The sequence below is a fragment of the Falco rusticolus genome, chromosome 15, assembly GCF_015220075.1.
Source record: "Falco rusticolus isolate bFalRus1 chromosome 15, bFalRus1.pri, whole genome shotgun sequence".
Taxonomy (NCBI): Eukaryota; Metazoa; Chordata; class Aves; order Falconiformes; family Falconidae; genus Falco; species Falco rusticolus.
Window position 1 is genome coordinate 20,220,378 of NC_051201.1, and position 16,918 is coordinate 20,237,295.

Consider the following 16,918-nt stretch of genomic DNA (forward strand, 5'->3'; position numbering starts at 1 on the left):
CTAGAAATCTATTTTATTTTCTTTGTTCAGCTTCCTAAGCAGTATCTTCTTTTCCTGTGGCTCCACCAGCAGGGCCTCTGGGCTCTACTCTCACAACATGGCAAATGACAGAGCAAATAACTTAGTAGCAGTCATTTGTTAATGTTGCTAGACCATACTGCAGGCCAACTGTGGTGACTTCCCCTGAAAACCAAAAAGCCAGAAGCGTCAAAGTTTCACAGCAAGTGGTAAGTCATCAGTTGCCAATGATCTCTGACCTATAATGAAAATGGGTAGTAATTTGCAAAATACTGCCCTGGTCAATTCTGTTCAGGCTCCTGGATGAAGAAAAAAAGGGAGAAATGTAGAGTATCAGACAAAAAGTTTGAAAAATCAAGAAATTTAATACATGAAGACTACCAGCTATTCTATATCCCACTGTGGTCTGCACATTGTATGTGTCTGAACATTAGCATGTTTGCAGTTAAGCAGAAATCTGCTCAAGCAGTGTTCAGAGGACACGGGTGGAAGCCTTCCTATCTGATGAAGCCTTCCATGATTTCTTTTACAGAAGCAAACTAACAGTCATAGTCACCAAAAGATCATGTCTACATTATACAGTATGAACAAACAGAAAGGTACATACTTATAAGTGGTACTTAAACAAACCCCAAATATGCTGTATTAGAACATTTTACACCTCAGCAGGTAGCAGTAATCTAAGCCTTTTTATGAACCCTTCTCTAAACCACTTTCTTAGCTCTCTCATGCTTTATCAATTTCAAGATCCTCAGACACAAAAAGCATACCCATGCTCAGCTTTCTGCAAGTTTGTCTCTTCTATTACAAAAAATTTCTTCAGTTTTTAATAATTTAGTATTTTGAAACACTTCCTCATTGACCTTCCCTTTAAACTACTGGTCTTCATAGTAACATTTAAAAGCCAAGGAGTTCAGTCAAAGTGGATTAACATTCAGAACTGGCTTTTGTTTGTGGAGTAAAAAGTTACCTGGATTTAACAGTAGTCAAATTTTGATTTAGTTATTCCAGGAACAAGATCACCAAGAGCAGCAAATTATGATCTGTTTTCTGAATGTTTTTCTAGGTCAAAAAAGCCTAAATGACTTAATACAGATTTTTCTTTTATTTTGTTACAGAAGTGATTGATTTCCATGAGGCAGAGCCCTGCATATAATGTCAATTTTTAGACCATAAAATGCAGAAAAATTTAATGACATAAGACAAAGCTTGGCCAGCTAAAATTTCCTGTTCTTTGTCTCGGTTGACAAAGTGCTTTGTCTAGCACATTATCCAGGTTAAGGTTCAGAATCCAACTCTACTTAGCTGTATACAATCATCTACACTAAAAAGCAAAATTTATTCCATCCTTTTCTGTAATTTAGTTGAGTCTCAGCAGAGGCAGATAGGATTTCCTGCTGCTAAGTGACAATACAAAAGCATATAATCACTTCAATAGGAACCTTGCCAAAAAGTTCAGTCAGTGCTTCAACTGCATTGGTCACCCTGATTCTTAGTAAAGTACGTCTCTTCCTGAGCTCTTTTAGGTTATATGTATCAGCATAAGTTCCCTCAAAATGGAGCTTCAACACAGGGGTGGAAAAATGCACACAGCAAATATAAAAATTAATACAAGAAAAGCATAAAAGAACTAATCCACGTATGAATTTATTTCATGCTGAAATCAGAACATCAATTTAGCAAAAGTCCGTGTCATAAGAATACATTCTGTATACCGTGGATTACCCATTTTCAGTTGATTGAACAAATGACTAGTAACTTACATGGTTGCATATAAAAGATTTCTGCTGCTCAAGAATAAATAATTACTAGAACCCATAGTGCTTCTCTCAGATCCTTACTGGATCTAAATGCAACTCTGCGAAACCTGATCTCCCAAAGCAGAATGTAATTCATAATGATTCAGTGAATGAATTAAGACAACTTCTCCAGAACAAGTAAGAATGAGGACAAGATGAAAATTCTAATAGGCAATTGTTGTAATATTTTAAAGGATGCTTTAAATCTGGACTGCTGATCTCTGAAACCAAACAGCAGGTGAAATTACTTAAGACACCAAACTTAAAACTGCTAGAGGATTTTTTTTTTTATATATGTAATAATCTAAGATACAGAACCCACTCAACAAGATGTTAGAGAATTAAGATGTTTAGTAAGGCTGCCTAGAGGATAAGCATTTAGATAAGTAATATTAACAGCTAAAGTTAAAGAAGATAGAGAAAATATATGAATGTAATCTTATGCCGCGGGATGCAATTCAGCCAATATGTCATTTGGAGAAACTTTTTCTCCTAAAAGGCAGGCTGGCATTTGTTCTTTGCAAGCATTTCCCATTTCCTTTTGAAACATCTAGCAATAGGCCAGTGTGGAATGCCAGATGTGAGACTAACTCAAAGGTCATTTCCCTCCTACAATGCATAGCCAATCTTTCTAAGACACGCTAATGCTGTTTGACATATCCTGGAAAACAGCTATCACCTCGTATGAGCAGTAAAAACCACAAAGAGTTAAGGCAAAGCTATGGTATCACTGCCACAAATCATACACAGATTAAAATATTATAGATTCAGTGTATTCTGGATGAAAGCTATGTCTTGATCATGTCTATGATGTCTAACAGCTGTTGATCCATCTCAAAGGCTAAAGAATTAATTTCCCTAGATCTGTACGAATCAGACTCTTCAAAAAAGAGAAAAAACTAGTAACAGCCTTTACCAAACACTGTCATTTCCAACATACCTTCTAATGTTGTAACTGGGATTCCTGACAAAGCAAAGAGTAGAGCATTAACTTCAAGAGCTTAACTTTTTCCTATGTGAGATAATGCAAAAGAGTATTTTAAATGAGAATGATCTAAAAAGTTCAGCTTGGTTTGCCAAGTAGATCTGCCTGCAAAACGATCTTTCAGCAAAACAAAGTTGAAAGGTACCTGAAGTTTCACTAAACTTTCTAGTGATACTAACTAGCTTAACATGACAAGTACAGACTCACCTGCCTTTATACAGGTGTTTTCTGACAGGGTTTCACCCTCATTTCTAACATAAAAATCAGCCAAGTTGGTGAATTACTACTCAGACAAATAAACACACTTTTATACTTCAGAGTACACATTTATAAATCCCTCAACACTCCCATTTTAACAGATGCCAAGAAACATCTTCTCCAAAGCTGAGCTATCCTCTCTTGTGAACAAGGACAAAAGCGAAAGACCTCTACAGTGTTTCCTACAGAAAGTGTTACTGAAGTGTAAGTGAAAGTGGCCACAATAAGCATTCAACTGTGTGCATATGTCAGAGGGTTAATTTTGCATAAGAAAGAAGGGCAGAGAAAAGTACAAAAAGCAATCAAGTCTTCAAGCACATACACCTCGTGCACTGTACCAAGAGAAAAAAAAAAGGGAGGGGAGGGAGAACAGTTAGTGGCTGCTTTCTGCTAAAACCACAATTGTACAATCATGGATCCTCCACAAATGAGCCAGAGACCTGGACTCTGAACTGAACACCTGACCAAATCCACTTTAACTACCACTACTTCTGGGAGTAGTGAAGTGCATTTATAAAAACAAATGAGCTGGTAACAGGGGAAAGAATGGAGCATTCGCAAGGGTATGCGGAGGATGACAGAGGAGCCTACCTGGAGGCAGCTATAGCAGAAGCATTTAGTCCACCATAACAGGAGAAAGCCACCACTATGGGGATGGATTTCTTCTCAGGTTTCTTCTGAGAAAGTCTAAAGAGCAAGAAGGATTAAGAGATTAAATTGTCATCTCTGCTATAGTCTGACAAGTCCTGTAGTCCAGACTTGACCTGTAACTGCTTCTAACAGCTAGGAAACAGTAAGAGAATTCAGTGGCTGATACAGCACTTGCAATTACAGATAAAGACCTTTTATGCCCTCCCATCCATTGGACATGTAGGATACACAAATATATACACACACACTGCAGAAAAACATGCACCTGGAATTGTTCCCCTTAGTTATGGGTTTGGGTTTTTTTCCCCAAACCATCAATAGGGAATAATAATGAAGGAAGAAGCTTCCAGCCATGTATCAGCTGAACTGCCCTTATTTTGTCATGACTAAAATGTTGCATTACTCCCAGAAGAATGGTCAAAAACTGAATTACAGCTTGGTTTTCAAGACATGAATGACTGGTTTAACTACATTTTATTTTTATCTTGAGTTAGTTTGATCTCATGATCATCAGTTGTTAACTTGTGAATGGTTTGCAAGAATGCTATTTTATCCTGTCCTGTCCAAACAACAGTTCTATACAAACAGGTTGAACTAAAAGCAGCAGGAATTGCCCTGCATAAAGAGCTGCCACAACAATATACACGGGATACTATCTCACACCCAGAAATTCAGACACACAGACTAGAAAGACCCATGTTTATGTTATGAATCACAAACTAAGAACTGCTTCATCACACTTAGCTGCACACAAAATGTGCATTTAAGAGGCACACAAAAAACATCAGGCTACACTGAGAGCTTATGTAGCTGCAAGCAATTGATGGGCTGGCAAACCACTAAACAGTATTGATCAGATGGATAAACACAAAGAGAATATGGTCTAACATGAGTAAGAAGCTTATACAAAACTATACCCAAAGATTATGAGGTGTTTCTATTAGGAAGGCTTAAAAGGCATCTACAGAGCTTCTTTACGTAGCTCATTTCAAGATCCTGTCATACATGCAAGCTCTTCCAGGCTCAGTTCTGTAACATTCTTCCTGAAAATCATATAAAAGCAGTAAAGAGATTAATACATATAAGCAATCTGACTAGTATCTTGGAAGTACAATTAATTCTGCTTTGACTTTTCTCTTGAGACACAGTATAAACACATTCCACATAACAGGAAGATTTGGCAGTCAGAACTACAGCCTGTTTTATCCATTTTTAGCTTCTCAGGCCTTTAAGAAGCTACCCTCTAAAGGAAACAAAGAAACTCTTCATTTATGGCAATCAGGAAACAGCATGTGCAAAAAAGCCACTGAGTAGATGGACATTTTCTTCCACTGCCATACATTACATTTGTCAAGATACTGTATGACATCCATTCAGTTTGATCAAATTAGATTTAATGTCATATATATTAAAGAAAGGAAAGAGAGTGCACATCAACTGAAAACAGAGTCAGAAAATTGTAAAGGTGCAAAAGAAAACAATTTAAATGTTCAGGTTTCCTGTAATTCTTGTTTCAACCACTGTTCTGTTGACTGATTCTATTCAGAAATAATTCTCTCCTTGTATTACTGGCAATTACTTTTCTCGGAGAAAAAGGTACCAGTGCATTGCAAGGTCCAGCATTAAATTCTCTCTTCATCTTTGGGTCACTCAATACAATCTTATGGTAAAAGAAACCATCACTACTCTACTGCATTAATATATTGCATGTCTACTGCATGCAACATGCCTCAGCTACATGGCCCACATAAAGATTACAGATGCCAGCTCCAACAGGAAAGCAGTTTCATTTGTGTCTTCATGGAGGTGCTGAAGATACTCAATTTAAATCTTCTCAGGTGTTCATTCTTTTCTTAGCATTTTTAATAGCTAGCTGTAGAACAAAGAATGTTTTCCAAAGTCTCTTACCTTTCTTGTACTGAAAATATTAAGCAGCACTCTTTCAAGTTCTGGCTCAGCTTTTCAGCTTGGCCTTTAAAGTCAGAGGAATTCTATGTAACTGGCAACAGGAGTGCTGCATTGGTAGTGAATTACAGCTAGCTCCAAGAAAGAAGGCAAATGACTTACAGAACAGCCCTCTTCTAAAAGCAAGTGCCTCTCCCTAATGAAGAGTTCTTCCATTATAAGGTACAGAATGTGCATTTCATCCAAAGGACCCTTGCTGAGAGGTGCCAGTGCAGGCAAAGAAGGGGGACATGAAACTGGCAGCCAAAGACAAGCAGACTTCCCTCTTCAGAAAAGCAGCAAGTGACTGACTAAATGAAGGAAAAGAAGTAATACCTGAAAGGTCTAAGAGTAACTTAAGAATTTCTGGATGGATTCAGTTAGAGGGAAAGAGACTCATTTGTAAAATTATACACCAAAGAGGAGTAAAACAGCTAAAACACACACCCTCCCACATTCCTGGTTCACTGCTGGAAAGGGCATATCAAAGCAAAGCAAGTCTGCTCCGTAATATGAATACTCCAGGGTACATTGGATTGATCAGTGCAGGACTCACAAGATGGTGTTCAAAGATGCAACTGAAGTCGTCATCTTCACCCCCAATTCACTGGCAAAACTGTACAGCTCCAAGAAAGATGACAGCCAGCTATGGAGGACAACCATTTGCTTCAACCAGGAATCTTTTTTAGCTTTTCCAAGTAAAAGAAGTAAGCTGCCAAGTATCACTTATTGTATGAACTCAAATAAAAAAAAAACCCAGACATGACCAAACACTGGCAGCCAGTATGTTCTTTCCCGTTAGAAAATGAAGCAGGCCAAAGAGTGCTTGTGGAGCCAGCTGCCCTCTTCACAAACAAGAAATACAATGGTGCTCTCAGATGCAAAAAAAATATAGTTGTTCAGTGACAGGGAAAGGTGAGATAAAATTTCTGCTTTTATTTATTTTAAGTGTGTGTGTGCACTACTGAGTAACAGCTTCATATGCACAAAACTTAACAGTAAGGGTTGTGATGGTTTGCATAAGGAGGTAAAACAGAAAGCAACTGTGAAACTGACAGGAGTCTTTGAAAAAGGAAGTGATTTTTACATGATCAGCAACTGCCTGAAGAGTATTTGCAGAACTTCTAAGCTAGCTATTGCTGCATTACTTAAATTACTTGAACAAAAAGGAGCTTAAAAACATGAGTTTCTTAGCCCCGACACTGGGACTACACCACAATGAAACTAACACTGAAGTAAAAGAAGGACATTTTTATCATTTTGTTCTGTATCATCCCTTGGTAAGACTTTTCTCGCCTCCCAGCCACCAAGAAAAACAGTATGCGATGTGATATGCAAAAATACACTATTCATGATATTTCTTTTACTTGTAACTCTCACTCTCATTGTTTAGAAACTGGAAATACTTTCCCTCCCTTTCCAGCTCAAAGCCTCTTCACCAAAATGCACAGGAGAAAGCTAATCCATTCCTTCCTAAAATTTTATCCTTCCAGAAACATCACTACCATGTTTCTTTTAAAAAATCACTACTGTAATTTTCACCCTACAACTACACAGCGGCAATACAACAATCTTTATCATTTATCACATGTAGAATATGTGAGCAGATCAAAGTGGCCCATTTTCATCAGATTAGTTTTTTGAATATCTTAATTCTCATCTCCTTTCTTCATTTATCCACTGACCACAATGCCTCAAGTCTTCTTAAAGATTCTACTGAGGATAAAATTCTTCTACTACCCAGAGAAATTTCACCACAAAAATTTTTACATTTCTGTATTATACAAGGCTTTTCAAACACAGACCATTATAGTCATTAGCTCTTTTTTCCCCCCTTATTCACTAGAAAACTATGGATGCATTATGCATGTTTTGATTTGGACAGCATGTGCACTTCTGAAGCAACTCTCCCGGTTACTGCCACTTACTGCTTTTTGGTTCACACGGTTTAGCATTGGCACTAAAGGAAGGTTCCCTTTTAGAACAGACTAAATTGAAAGACTAAATTCAACAGCATACCTCTACTGCAATCCAACCACACATAATCATTCGGTCCACAGGACCTCATTAGAGATAGTCCCAAGTAAAATACTCCTGAACTATGTATAGTGTGCACTTCAGGTCCTCAGTGTCAACTGTTCCACTCTACCGACATCCTTCCAGAGCTCCACACTCCTTGCTAATATATTAGCAGATGCTTAAAGTTGGTTTCATAAAACTGGGTGATTAAATTAATATCAGCAATGAAAAGGAATCATTAATGAGCCATGTTAAGCATTAAACTTCGGCTGTACTTTCACCTTATCATTCTAAAAGTGATGTAAGTAGTGGCAATCAGAAGACCATTGTTTGCTAGCTGATGAGATGTCTCAGCAAAAATGCCTCTAGACAGAACATTAGTTAAGCTTTAAAGTGCAAGTATTTGCCAATCCTGACATCCAGTGAAAATCCAGGCATCTGCCATTCCTCCTTTATCTGGTCACCAATTGCTGCTGCAGTGCTACCACTTACTGTGTACAGCAACATAGATTGGACAGGCCCACTCCTGATCCACTCCCCCAGTCTCCCAGGGTGGATCAATTTTTCTGATCCCATTCACCAAATGGCTGTATAAATCTCTGCGATGACAAAAGGGCAGGAGCAGTAGAGCAGGCACTCTAGGGGATAGGCTGAATTTGACAATTTCACTGCTGTCAAAGGAGTATATTTTCCAAGTCTTTGTTAGAAAAAAACAATAGCATGTTGCTTTATAGAAGGGCTGTGCATAGGATTTTAGTTTTGTCTGAATTCATTATAGACAAGACTTAAAAATTCCATTATCAGTCACTGGAAGGTATTTTATATGGGATAGTATAGCCTACAACAGAAATAAATATTCCTGGAGATTTTATTTACCCCTTAGCATATGATTCTTTGAAATTAAAATAGTTTCTGTCCTTGTCTTGTTTCATTCTAATGTGTTTTACCAATATATTTCACAATATATTTTATGATAAATTTGTATTTCTGTATTTCAGCTAAAAAGAGGCAAAGAATCAAAGTTTATTCACTTTCAATACATTTTGAAATAAACATTTGCATAATTTACATTTGAAATAACAAGTTACAGCACACATTTACCATAAACTACTTTGAAAGCTTACATAAAATATAAATATTTTTCAAACATGAAAGGAAGTCAAGTAAGTGCTTTTGTGGAACCATCTGCCTAAACATCTGCAACAAAAGTTTGCTGATTTGCTAAGCCAGTTTTTAACCATAGTAATCCTCTGTGGGAACAGAGTGAATACTTACTTCATTTTGATGTATTTAAAACCCTGTCCACTGTCTAACTACTGAAATTTTAGTAGCCAACTGGGAATCTAAAATGGAGGAAAGCTCTCTCTTTTCCTCCAATTTAAATAACCAGAAAGAAGATTAAATTTTCCAAGACTCAATTCTAAAGGATATAGTAACCAGAAGTATCCAATTAAGTCACTAGCTACAGGGCAAAAAACCCCATTCACTTTCATTTAATGACTATTTCAAGTATAAAACATGTTTTGACCAGCTTTTATTTTCAGAAGCTTACATATTTTAATTGGATTCAAACTTCCATCCATACACAAAAAAAATTAATTTTAAAATACTGAAAGGTGTTGGAATTAATACAATGTTGGGAAGACAGTGATTTAAGTCATTAAAAAGGAGATGCAAAGCTAGACTTTGTCATAGCTGAGCTGCAACACGTCCATTTACAGATATGCATTGCATCAATTATTAGCTCAACAGAACGTAGCTCAGTGCAACACTGTTCTGCACAACGCTCCAGCTTTTTACATACTGTAGCATGAAAGAACAGAGAAGACAATTACATACTAATGAGTCTAATTTACAATCAGCTCAAAGCACACAAGTCTAATTAGCGTCTTTGCAAAATACATTAACAAGATGTCTCTGTGCTTGTTTTCATAAATCTGGTAATATATTATTTTTATATGTGATTTTATTAACTGTTTTTCTATTAAAGATTAAATTATTCATGATGAGTTGTTCTGTCTTCCTGTATCCAGTGAAATACTATAATAAAGAAGGGATTTTTCCTGTTCTGGTCCTTAAAATGAAATGCAGCCCTAAAAGGTGGAAAGTCAAATATAGCAAAATACCACACTGTCAACTTACCACTGCCACAGCATCACTAGAAAGAACAGCTTTGACATCCAGCACCGTATAGTAAGCTATATTGGTCATAATATAGATAACAGTCACAATTGGCATAGACACTGCAATTGCCAGTGGCAAGTTCCTGTAAGACAAAAAAAAAAAACAAAACAAAACCCACAACCCAGGAAAAAAATATCCATTAATAACAGAATAAACTTATTTATTTGCATCCTTTACCTTAGAGATAAAAGGTATGAAGACAGAATAAAGATTTCAAAATAGGTTTCTCTAAAAAAAGTTTAATTTCTTTTAAAACCAGCAATACTAGTATAGAACACTTGAAAAAAATCTAATTTTTTGCAGTAACTTGAAACCTGAAATTAGGTGTAAAAAGGGATTCAATGCAACCGCTCTTCAAGTACCCTAACTTCAGGGGATTGAGATCCATAATAATAGCCTTCAAATCAAAGTCTTCAAGCTTTAAATTATTTTCTACTGGCCATGTTAATTACCACAACTGGAACCCAAAGGGGCAGAGCTCTGAGTTACTGCACTCATTCTTCCTGGGGAATGCTGCTATTCTAGCACCTACTTCTAGAACTGATGATGCAGGGTGACCCACTAAACCAAACCCAACCTCTGATCTTCTCACCTCCACTCATTACTGCAGAAAACTAACTAGGCTGCGTAACTGCAGAAACAGAGATGCAGAGGGCTGATCCAAGATTGCTACACAGCTGTTCATCTCAGGATGCAGTGCATCTTACCAGCAAACGCATGTCTAAAAGTTGTGTTAAAGAAGTCTAGAGTAACATGAAAACACTGCAAACCTCTAGATGTAAAGAGATACGATTCATTTTAAAGCCGAGATGAACTCAAGCCCTGAGTCTGCAGTTCCACAGGGAGAAACCACAAAGCAGAAGGAGAAGCAAACTTTCAATTTTAGGCTTTGGTTTTTCTCAGCCTTATTCTTTCCCCAAAGCTTGCAGGGATATTCAAATGTCTCAAAAGAGCAGATCTAAGAGCGTTACTCTCAAATTTGCCCAGTTTGAAATCAAACACGGCATGGTGACATGGATGAGCATTTGCCATGAACATAATTTTCAGTAACAACAAAAAAACAACAAAACCCCCACAAAGCAGAAAAATGAAATGCACTTTGGAAGTTTCCTCAAAAATATCTTGAGGTCCAGAACTCCAGCTGGCTCTGTCTGGTGCTGTGGAAGCAGAAAAACACAGACACACCACAACTCCACTATAAATCAGTAAATTAGTAACTGGGAGTTCTGACTCTGCTTCCAGGTTCCACACTCACAGTAAGAGACTGGTGAACCTCAGCACAGAGAAGAAACTGAATTAGAAAAACAATGATAAATATATTCAGAAATGTTATGTAATGCAACAAAAAGCTGAAATGGCATTTTAAGGATTTTGTATCACCCAAGTTTAAAGCCAATGTACTATCCCAAATTTAACTTGCAACTTTTGATTGGGTAATCATGAGGGCACCATGAATTAAGTGAACATGAAAAATACGGAATTCTTGGAGCAATTTTATAGAAGTCTGGAACATCTCATTATTCCCAAGAATTGTCACTGTAGAAAGCTGAAATTTGAAGTTCACTTTATCAGCTACAGTTGTTACCAAGACAGGAAATTGTATTAGGCATTGACGCCTATAAATGCATCTAGCAAATTAATCTAATGACATTTTCATCAGCTAAATAGCCTGTGAGAAAAATTGTTTTTCAAAGCAATACACCTAATAGAGTTATCCAAGTGATAACACAGCACAATACACTAACTTTAAAAAGATGAAAAGGCATTGAAACAGCACTGAGAAGTAGAGCTCTTTCAACAGAAAAAGAAAATAAATTTGAAGGACCAAATAACTGATGCAAACACAAAATGTGCAACTCTTCTGAATATGTGTAACAAATCTTTGCAAGACAATTTAAGGGAACATGGCCAACCTGAAATGCAGTCTGACTAAAAATAGCTATTTTTAGAGTTAAAATACTTACCTGCTATTTTATCTTTTTAATAGATAACTTTTCTGGTTAAATAAATGCACAGCATAGAACTCAGGGGTAACAGAACAAACTGAAAAAGTCAAAATCAATTGAGAGAATTGGAAAAAAAAATATCTCTTCCATTCTTTATCTTTCAGCTGTAGCAATCTGAGCTGTTGCTTATAATAGGACACAAAAATGATCAAATGGTATTCTATTTTTAACATAAAAGCACCTGCTTACAGACTTGCAACTGAACAAGATTAGTCATTCACACTTTTATAGCATAAATTCACGGAGAAGATAACTGTTAAATACGAAATCCAAATCACTGCACAGATAAACACAGCACCGACTACACTGTTTCGCTGCAATATTAACACCTGTTGTAAAACCAGTAGCAACATCTTGAACTGAAAGCTTATCAACCACAGAATACAGCAATCACCAAGACTTATTTATTCCTAACACTGGGGTTTTTTCTTCATTTTTAGTAGAGTTTAAAACTAGTAAATCTTTGCGAGTGGCTGCTTACAGCCTTACCATCTAGACTACAGAGCAGTTCTACTCATTCCTATGTAAACTCAGAATGAGTTATTGAAAGACAGCCACAAAACGAGCAACTTGGGAACTATGCAGGTTTAGAAAGCTCAAACCATTTACCTTTCTGGGTTTTTGATCTCTTCTGTTACAAAATTGAGCGTATCCCAACCCGAGTAAGAGAACAAGGCAGAATAGAGCGCGAGGGAAATGTCTCCAATATCAAAAGAGGATCCCTCAAAAGAGTTCTCAAAGTGTGATGAATGTCCTGTGTGTGGAAGAAATACAATGAAGTACAGGATAATAAAATACAGCAAATGATTTTTTTCGATTTGGTACACAAATACAAAAAACCTCAGAAACCCTAATTCCCTCAAAGCTGCTTATGAAGCCCCTTTTCCAATTCTGCTCTGTGCTTCAGCCACGAGAACAAGCATGATGTTTAAACCACTAAAAATTATGCTCAGTGGATGACACTGTTCTATACTTAAAACACCTAGTCTGTCTGCAATGGCACAAAAAATCAGCAACATTAAGTTACAGTCTAAGCTACAAACAACTGGCAATGACAGTACTCAGGCTAAGGGTATTTTTTATAACATATTTATAAAATAATTACTCTATCCTTCTATATCCTTTTAAATTTTCAATCGTTCAGCCTATACGAAAACAAAGATTAAAGTTGATTTAGGTAACTATGACCAAAAAACCGAAAACAACCCAAACCCCCTAAATGGATGTTTCAGTTTTAGCTATTAAAAATAGAAAACTGAGAACAATTAACAGAACATAAAATACTATTGTTACTTGAGATAAAATTTTCCCAAGCTAAGAGAAAAAGTGTGTGTTTTTTTGAACCAGTATTTGTGAGAACTTGTGCCATCTGTTGACTACAAGCAAGTCAAGACAAGCTCATCAATGGAAGTTTTACATATTCAGACTATTTTACATATACAGACACACAAACAAACCCAACAAATACAGAAAGGCAAGTTACATGGTAACTCCAGAATGTGCCCTGTACTATGCATCCTGAAACATTTATAGACTTCAGCAGAACTGGCCAGGCAAATATATGAGGCCTCAAAAATGTCTTCCCCTATGTCTACACAAACTGTGACTTTTTATCCTAATCAGACATCATTATTCTCTTGACACAAACATAGGCAGAGTAACTGCTGAGTTAAGAAACAGAGAAGGGAGACTGTCAAGGATATTTGTAGTGAACAAGCTCAGTATCTACAAAACAAGGGATGGGCAGATGTGCTAAGGATTAAATGCCCCAGCATGGTGCTCTCATATGCATATTTTTGTTCCACTCACAATAATTAACTTGCTCACGGACTTTCATCAATAACTGGTTAGAGCAAAGGACACAAATTGCCAGACTGCCAGGGAAAGAGCTTTATGGCAGCTTTGAAAGCAGGGTAATTTTTTTAAGCTAACACACCAATAAATTCTCCCTAAAGGAAAGGCTAAGAACACAACTAAGTTCAGAATTCCTCTAACTTTAAAGCATAATTCCCAACATACACAAAAATTAAAAACAACAAAACCCCAGCAACTTTCCAGTTCTCAACAGCTATAATAGAACTCAGGATCTGCTCAAAAAGACTGCAGTTTCATAAATCTACTTATGTCTTTACAAAGCTATTTTTGCTTCAAGTTCAGTTACTTAGACTTACACAAAACTCATTTTGTAAAAAAAATACTCAGTTGATCTCATTGTAAAGCAGTATGCTCCTTACAGAAATTTACAGATTTCTCTGCTCCCATCACATTTTGCTAGCTCTGTAGTTTGCCGTTTTCATTTCCTTTATTATTCCATACTGCAGGCTGTAAATTGCACAACATGTCGAGCAATCAGTTACCTTCTTTTACCCAGTTCAAAGTCAACTGAGATAGCATAACTTCTCATGATACAATATCATAATAATTCCTAAGACTGTGGTATTATTGGTGTTCTCAAAGTGGCTGTATTATGCTCACACTGAGGCATCTGATAACACACACAAAGGTATTTTACAGTCTTTAGACCACTCACTCAGTATAACTGATAAATACAAACCTTTGCTTTAATTTTATAAGCTTACCCTGGCATATTTTGACAAGTCCGGTTATGATGATGACAATAAGAGCAGTAACTTTAGCATAAGTAAATATATCCTGCACCCGTGTTCCCCATTTAACGTAGGCACAATTTATAAACGTTAGAAGACCTGGAGGGGGGGGACAGGGGGAGGGGGAAGTAAAAAGGAAAAAAAGACTATTTGAACAACATTGTTTAATTCATTTTTCAAATATTTTGAATTATAATCAAAATATGTACTTACTTGTTATACTATTACTTAGGTTAAACTAAGCAAAATACACTGGTTTAAACAAAACCATAGAAAGAGATGTTCTAAACACACTGCTTCAAAAGACGGAAAGACCCTCCCCTTCTCTGATTACATGCCCTTTTTCCTAAACTTTATCCCTCATCAGCTGCACTCTGCATCTATCCTGAAGCTAAAGAAACTGTTACATGAAATAATTCATTTCAAGGTATCAATATCGTTCTGATATATGAAAGATTATATAGAAATTCATTTAAGCAAATTTATTAAAATAGTGTTTGAAAAGTTTTTTATCCTTCCTTGTTAGGCTGAGGATGGGTTCAACACCCATGGATTATTTGCAATACTAAATATGGTCACAGGCAATTCAATACTCTTTTCTAGTTGTATTAAACTGTATTACGAAGTGAGGTTAGAGCAGATCTGACCAAATAACACCTGCTTTACAGCTAATGTAACATTAATCTGGATTTTTAAGAACTGGTAGTACTAAGTGTTTGGAGTATACTTCTTCCTCTATGCTAAAATAAACTAGTATCAGACCTATTTCACAAGATTGTAATGGAACTTGAAATGAGACTTTCAGATTTCACAAATCTTTTGCTAACAGCAGCTGACTAAACTTACTCATATGATCAACTTTCCCAGCAAACACTTCTCAAGCTATTGTTTAAATACACTGTTCTCGTGGTTCTCAACATTCTGTTTTTGCATTTATTACTTCTTCCTCAAGTGGAAAGCCAGACAACCGCCTGAACTCAAATGCTGAATATGGAACAGGAGTCACTATCTTCAGTATTCTTTACTCAACAAAACACTAATTCAGTATACATTTTTCTCACCCAGATTATCATTACATTATTGATTCCAACCCAGAAATTTAAATATTTCCCCCAGATCTCAGTGCTTTCTTGAGCTAGTAAAAAAGTGGTTATATTCCAGTGTACATTTTATCACCAGTTTTCTGGTACTTTAGCACGTTATCAAATAGTAAAGTAATAATTTTTAAAAGATAACAAAAGAAAGGTAATGATCTCAAAAACAAGGCACTAGCATACTAGACAGCCTGGCCAAGTGGAATAGCTGAAAGAGATTCCACTGAGCTTGACAAGAGGGGAAAAAACAGCTGTATCAAATTTCAAAAGTCATGACTGCTGCAGCTTCCAAACAGCCCTCAGGAAAAAAACAACTCTGCTTGCTCTGCTCTTCAGTATTAGTGATCTGTATTATCTATTTCCTCACAGTGTTTATTTCAGCCATTTTTTTTCTTTGTTTTGTTCTAAACAACTTTCATTGGTAGTAAATATTATTAACTCCTTCTTTTAATGAGTCAGGGCTCGGTCTCCAGAGGAAATGATACTCTGTCTCCAATATCTTGAAAGAAAGATAATCAAGAATCTGAATAGGCCACATCCCCTCCCTCTTTCTTTTACTAAAATTATTCTCTCACATTTTCTTCAACTTAATTATCATTTAGCTACTTAAAGTGCCTGAGAACTGTCAAGTTTCGTTCTGTAGCACCAGATGCTACCCCCATGGCCAAAATGATTGATAAAGTAATGCTGTGTAACACTAAGACTGATCTCACACTAGATATAATACTGTTATTACTACAGTTAAAAACACAAAACAAAAAGAACCCCCACAACAAACCACCCATCCTCACATACAATCTGTACCTAACCAACGTTCAGGCTTTCACTCCCTGCAACTTCATTAATAAAGTTTTAATCATATCCAGAGCTAAGAACGTGACACACATCAGCCCAGCCAGGCCAGGAAGAAGTGTAGGCTTTAACAGGAGCAGTAGAGCAAGGCAGAGCGCCTCAGGACTGACACCTAGAGCAGGGCAGAACAAGCATTTAAATCAAAAAATGGACTATAGAAGTAAGCTGTTCCACCTACATGACAGTGACATTGCTGTCACATGTCTCCACTACAGAAAAAGGTGCTAAATGCCCTCTCTTAGCAGCAGGTGTAGAGGACATCACATTGTTTTTCTACATCTACTATATAATCACTTCAGTTGAATCACTTCCTCTTCATTTCTTGCTTTGTGATAAACTGCTTTTTATAAGGGCTAACTCCCCTCAAATGAGATCCCTTAAACAGAAGGGCAGATTCCCCCACACTCCTGAACCTGTGCCAGGATACCATGGGACAGTATCTGTTCTTAGGAATGTGAACATGACATTACAGGCCCTTCAATTCTTTCCCGAGATTGGCACA

The 16,918-nt window shown here is 36.7% G+C and overlaps 1 protein-coding gene across 6 annotated transcripts in view; it reads right to left on the bottom strand.

Moving 5' to 3' along the window:
* Nucleotides 1-16,918, bottom strand: part of SLC7A6 (solute carrier family 7 member 6) — a 31,925-nt gene that overhangs the window by 6,958 nt on the left and 8,049 nt on the right. For all 6 annotated transcript variants that reach the window (XM_037409427.1, XM_037409421.1, XM_037409425.1 and 3 more), the window contains 3 exons: nucleotides 14,444-14,569; nucleotides 12,474-12,618; nucleotides 9,817-9,940 (listed from right to left, as the gene is read on the bottom strand). In XM_037409427.1, the coding sequence (XP_037265324.1) occupies nucleotides 9,817-9,940; nucleotides 12,474-12,618; nucleotides 14,444-14,569 (395 nt within the window). The remainder of the gene's footprint in view (nucleotides 1-9,816; nucleotides 9,941-12,473; nucleotides 12,619-14,443; nucleotides 14,570-16,918) is intronic.